The sequence below is a fragment of the Leucoraja erinacea genome, unplaced genomic scaffold (assembly GCF_028641065.1).
Source record: "Leucoraja erinacea ecotype New England unplaced genomic scaffold, Leri_hhj_1 Leri_1612S, whole genome shotgun sequence".
NCBI lineage: Eukaryota > Metazoa > Chordata > Chondrichthyes > Rajiformes > Rajidae > Leucoraja > Leucoraja erinaceus.
Window position 1 is genome coordinate 20,001 of NW_026575905.1, and position 5,859 is coordinate 25,859.

The 5,859-nt window shown below is 53.3% G+C and overlaps 1 protein-coding gene across 1 annotated transcript in view; it reads left to right on the forward strand.

Moving 5' to 3' along the window:
• The window catches only part of LOC129716026 (collagen alpha-1(V) chain-like), a gene marked incomplete at its 3' end in the record, with an annotated part of 22,783 nt that extends 16,970 nt beyond the window's left edge, over positions 1–5,813 (forward strand). Inside the window, exon 4 of the mRNA XM_055665899.1 lies at positions 5,621–5,813. Within this exon, the coding sequence (XP_055521874.1) occupies positions 5,621–5,813 (193 nt within the window). The remainder of the gene's footprint in view (positions 1–5,620) is intronic.
• Between the last annotated feature and the right edge of the window lie 46 nt (positions 5,814–5,859).

Sequence of the window (5,859 nt, forward strand, 5' to 3'; positions counted from 1 at the left end):
GTGTGTGTGTGTGTGTGTGTGTGTGTGTGTGTGTGTGTGTGTGTGTGTGTGTGTGTGTGTGTGTGTGTGTGTGTGTGTGTGTGTGTGTGTGTGTGTGTGTGTGTGTGTGTGTGTGTGTGTGTGTGTGTGTGTGTGTCGTGGTGTGTGTGTGTGTTGTGTGTGTGTGTGTGTGTGTGTGTGTGTGTGTGTGTGTGTGTGTGTGTGTGTGTGTGTGTGTGTGTGTGTGTGTGTGTGTGTGTGTGTGTGTGTGTGTGTGTGTGTGTGTGTGTGTGTGTGTGTGTGTGTGTGTGTGTGTGTGTGTGTGTGTGTGTGTGTGTGTGTGTGTGTGTGTGTGTGTGTGTGTGTGTGTGTGTGTGTGTGTGTGTGTGTGTGTGTGTGTGTGTTGTGTGTGTGTGTGTGTGTGTGTGTGTGTGTGTGTGTGTGTGTGTGTGTGTGTTGTGTGTGTGTGTGTGTGTGTGTGTGTGTGTGTGTGTGTGTGTGTGTGTGTGTGTGTGTGTGTGTGTGTGTGTGTGTGTGTGTGTGTGTGTGTGTGTGTGTGTGTGTGTGTGTGTGTGTGTGTGTGTGTGTGTGTGTGTGTGTGTGTGTGTGTGTGTGTGTGTGTGTGTGTGTGTGTGTGTGTGTGTGTGTGTGTGTGTGTGTGTGTGTGTGTGTGTGTGTGTGTCTGTGTGTGTGTGTGTGTGTGTGTGTGTGTGTGTGTTGTGTGTGTGTGTGTGTGTGTGTGTGTGTGTGTGTGTGTGTGTGTGTGTGTGTGTGTGTGTGTGTGTGTGTGTGTGTGTGTGTGTGTGTGTGTGTGTGTGTGTGTGTGTGTGTGTGTGTGTGTGTGTGTGTGTGTGTGTGTGTGTGTGTGTGTGTGTGTGTGTGTGTGTGTGTGTGTGTGTGTGTGTGTGTGTGTGTGTGTGTGTGTGTGTGTGTGTGTGTGTGTGTGTGTGTGTGTGTGTGTGTGTGTGTGTGTGTGTGTGTGTGTGTGTGTGTGTGTGTGTGTGTGTGTGTGTGTGTGTGTGTGTGTGTGTGTGTGTGTGTGTGTGTGTGTGTGTGTGTGTGTGTGTGTGTGTGTGTGTTGTGTGTGTGTGTGTGTGTGTGTGTGTGTGTGTGTGTGTGTGTGTGTGTGTGTGTGTGTGTGTGTGTGTGTGTGTGTGTGTGTGTGTGTGTGTGTGTGTGTGTGTGTGTGTGTGTGTGTGTGGTGTGTGTGGTGTGTGTGTGTGTGTGTGTGTGTGTGTGTGTGTGTGTGTGTGTGTGTGTGTGTGTGTGTGTGTTGTGTGTGTGTGTGTGTGTGTGTGTGTGTGTGTGTGTGTGTGTGTGTGTGTGTGTGTGTGTGTTGTGTGTGTGTGTGTGTGTGTGTGTGTGTGTGTGTGTGTGTGTGTGTGTGTGTGTGTGTGTGTGTGTGTGTGTGTGTGTGTGTGTGTGTGTGTGTGTGTGTGTGTGTGTGTGTGTGTGTGTGTGTGTGTGTGTGTGTGTGTGTGTGTGTGTGTGTGTGTGTGTGTGTGTGTGTGTGTGTGTGTGTGTGTGGTGTGTGTGTGTGTGTGTGTGTGTGTGTGTGTGTGTGTGTGTGTGTGTGTGTGTGTGTGTCTGTGTGTGTGTGTGTGTGTGTGTGTGTGTGTGTGTGTGTGTGTGTGTGTGTGTGTGTGTGTGTGTGTGTCTGTGTGTGTGTGTGTGTGTGTGTGTGTGTGGTGTGTGTGTGTGTGTGTGTGTGTGTGTGTGTCGTGTGTGGTGTGTGTGTGTGTGTGTTGTGTGTGTGTGTCGGTGTCTGTGTCGGTGTGTGTGTGTGTCGGCTGTTGTGTGAGTGTGTGCTGTGTTGTGTGTGTTGTTGGTGTGGTGGGTGACGTTGTTCTCTGGCAGGTCTGTGTTCGGGGTGTGTAGTGTGTACATGGTCCCTCTGTGGTGAATTCCTGTGTGGTGTTGTCCTCCCTCTCCTCTCTCCTCCTGGTGTCTCCCTCTCCTCCCTCCCATTCTGTGTCCCGTCTTTCCCTCTGGTCCCCTGTCCTGGCCTTTGGAAATCCCTCGCCCTTCGTGTGGTCGTCTCCTCTTCCCTGTCCTGTTAAAATTGTATGCACCGGGTGTGTCTCCTCCCCTGTCCTCGTCTGTATGGTGTTTCAATTTTGTGTTCCTAGATATCCCAGTGTCAGTGATGCATAAGAGAGTTCCAGAGACCTTTACTCCCATCTCCCCTGGACCCAACTGGCTGTGTGTGTGTCATGGGTTCCCGTCTCCGGACGGTCTCCTTCCCTTGGAGCCTCATTCCCTGCTCCCGGGGAACTTCTCTCGTCCTCTCTCAATTCTCTGTGTGTGTGTTCTTCCTCTCTTACCCGTCCCTTTCCACCCCTCCCCAAGCTTTTTCCCTCTCTCTACTTTCCTTTCTCTGATCCCCCTCCCTCTCCCCTCCCCTCTCTGCCTCTAATTCTCCTCATGAAGTTTTCAAGCCTCCTCCTCATGCCTCCCCTCTTTCTTCTGTCCTCCCCTTCTGTTCCCCTCCCCCTCCTCTTCCCTCTCTCTCTCCCCTCTGCTGTCCCAATCTCCTTCATTCTCCTCCTCTCCCCCATTAGCCATATCTGTGCCAAGGGAATCCCCTCTGGTCTCTTCTCCTTCTGTTCTGCTCTCCGCCCTTCCCCCTTTTCTGTTCCTCATCCCGCCCCCCGTATGGCTCCCCACTCTCCTGTCCTCTCCCGTCCTGTGACTCTATCCCCCTTCCTCTCTCCTCTCTCACTCCTCTCTCCTTCTCCCTTCTCGTGTCTCTAGAGGCTCCGCCCCTCTCCTCTTTTTGTCTGGGCCCCTCCACCATCCAGGGAGCCCTGGGGAGAGGGAGAGGGGGAGAGGGGGTCCCTCTCTCCTCTTTCTCCTCCCCCTCTCCTCTCCGTGGGTCCTCGCCCTCTCCTCTCCCTCCCCCCTGCCCAGATCCCTCTCTCCTGCCTCCTCCCTCTCCTCCCTCTCTCTCCTCTCTCTTCTCCTCTCCTCCTCTCCTCTCCTCCTCTCCTCTCCCCTGTAGAGCCCCCTCTAGAGATCTCCCCCTCCTGAGCCTCCTCCCTCTCTCCCCCTCTCCTCTCTCCCCTTTTCTATTCTCCCTCCCTCTCTCCTCACTCTCTCCCCGACCCCTTCTCCCTTCTATTCCCTCCCTGCAGTCTTCCTCTGTCTCTCTGATCCTCCCCTCACTCCTCTCCCTCTTCTCTCTCCCCCCTCATCCTGTCTCCCCTCAGTCTCTCTCTCCTCCTCTATCATCCCCGCTGAGAGCCTCTCCTCCCTCAGTCTCTCCCCACCATCTCCTGACCTCTCCTCTCCTCTCCATCTCGCCTCCTCTCCTCTCTCTCTCTCTCCCTCTCTCCTCTCCTCTCCTCTCTCCACTCTCCTCCTCTTTTCTCCTCTCCTCCCCGCGGGATCCTCCCCACTCCTCCGGGTGTCTGCAGCTCTCAGGGCCTGTTTTCTCTACTCTCCCTCCGTCAGCCCCCTAGTAGATCCTCCCCTCTTTCTGCCATGTCCGGTCCCCTCCCTGTCCTTCCCCTCCCAAGACCTGTGATTCCCTACTCCTCCCCACTATCTGCCCTCCCTCTCTGTGCCCCCTTCCCCTCTCCTCCCCCCTCTCTTCCCTCTCTCGTGTCCCTCTCTCCTCAGTCTTCCTCCTCCCTCTCCTCCTCTCCTCTCCTCCCTCCTCTCTGTTCCCCCTCTCCCTCTCCACTCCCCCTCTCCTCCCCCTATATGTCTCCTCTCCCCTCTCCCTCCCCTCTGTGGGTTCTCCTCCCTCTCCCTTGTCTCTGTCCTCTCCCTTCTTCCTCTCTCCCCTCCTCCGTCTCTCTGCTGGTCCCCCTCTCTCCTCCTCCTTCCCTCCTCACTGTCCTCCTCCCCTCTCCCTCCCCCTCATTGTGTGTCTCCTCCCTCTCCTCTCCCCTCTCCCTCTGCAGTTTCTCATCTCTCCCCCTACCCCTTGTCCCTTTCTCCTCCCCTCTCTCCTCCCCTTCCCCCTCCTCCCCTCTCCCTCCCGCGCTGGTCTCCCCTTTCTCCCTCTCTCCCCTCCCTCCCCCTCTCTCCCCTCCTCCCTCTCCCCTCTCCCCTCTCTCTCCCCGTCTCTCCCCTCTCTCCCCCTCCTCCTTCTCCCCTCCTCCTCCCTCTCTCCCTTCCCCCCCTTTCTCCTCTCCTCTCCTTCTCCTTCTCCCTTCCCTCTCTCTCTCCCCTCTCCCTCCTCCCCTCCTTCCCTTCTCCCCTCTCCCCTCTCCTTCCCTCCCTCTCTTCCCCTCTCCTCCCTCTCTCCCTCTCTCCCTCTCCCTCTCCTCTCTGGACTCTCCCTGGTGCTCGATCCCTCTCTCTGTCGTCCCCTGTCTCCCCCTCCCCCGGGAAAGAACTTCTAGTCTCCCCCTCTGCCCCTGTCCCCGTCACTAACCCCTGTTGCCTCTCCCCCCCTTGTGTCGTTGCGACCGGAGTTGCTATCAGCTTGCCGAAAAGAAGGTTGACGCATGTATCGGTGATTGCAGAGAAGATAGTGACTCAATAGTCCCTGCCTCGTAGCAACAAACGCAGTGGTGGACACCAAGGGGAATCGATGCTGTTTGGTGACCAGGATTTCTGGATGATTGAGTCGTTGAGGATATACTCACGTAATCTCCCCCAATGCCGAACATCCCTCATTTGTGCCTGCAAACAACTGCAGACGCTGGTTTAAACAAACATATCAATTAGGTGCAGGCGTAGAGGCACATTCGGTCCCTTCGAGCCTGCACCCGCCATTCGATAATGATCATGGCTTGATCATCCAACTCAGTTCCGAACCTGCCCGACCTGCATTCTCTCCATTACCCACTGATTCCCCTTAGCCACAAGAGGCCATAATCTAACTCCCTCTTAAATATAGCCAATGAACTGGCCTCAGCTACCTTGCTGTGGCAGAGAGTTTCCAGAGATTCCCCACTCTCTGTGTGAAAACATGTTCTTTCTCATCTCGGTTTTAAGGATTCCCCCCTTAATCCTTTAGCTGTGAAAGACCCCTTGTTCCTGGCCTTCCCCAACATTGGGAGCAATCTCCCTGCATCTAGCCTGTCCAACCCCTTAAGAATTTTGTAAGTTTCTATAAGATCCCCTCTCAATCTTCTAAATTCTAGAGAGTATAAACCAAGTCTATCCCAGTCATTCTTTCATAAGGCAGTTCCTGACATCCCCAGAAAGGTCAGTCTGGTGAACCGTCCTCATGCCGTTCCTCTATGGCAATCATGTTCTTTTTTTCCTCAGATTTGGAGACCAAAACTGTATACGCAATACCTCCCAGTTGTGGTCTCAGCAAGCACCCTGTACAACTAAGCTAAAGGCTAAACTAAAATAACCTAATCTAAACTTAACTAACTAAGCTAAACTAAACTAAACTAATTGAACTAAATGAACGGAACTGAACTGAACTGAACTGACACTAAAAACTAAAGCAAATTTAAATCACTAAAGCAAAATTAAATTAAACTATGCTAGGCCTAACTAAACTAAACTAATCTAATCTAAACTAAACTAAACTAAACTAATCTAATCTAAACTTAACTAAACTAATCTAAACTTAACTAAACTAAACTAAGAGACGAGACTAGACTACTCAGCTAATGTATGCTCCTAGATTAGTAAACATGCTCCAGGTATGTCATTGGGTCTACTGTTCCAGTTGGAGGATGCTTCCTTCTCAGCTGTGGTGCAAACCGCAGAACGCCCTGGTGCTAACCCCGCTCTCTCTGCCTCTTCCCCAGGGTGACATCCAGCAGTTGTTGATCTCCTCGGATCCTCGGGCAGCATATGACTATTGCCAACACTACAGCCCGGACTGTGACAATCCCGTCCCAGAGCGAGCCCAGAACCAGGTAGCCCCAGCGCCACGGATGTAATTTTTGTGCAGAGGGAGGTGCC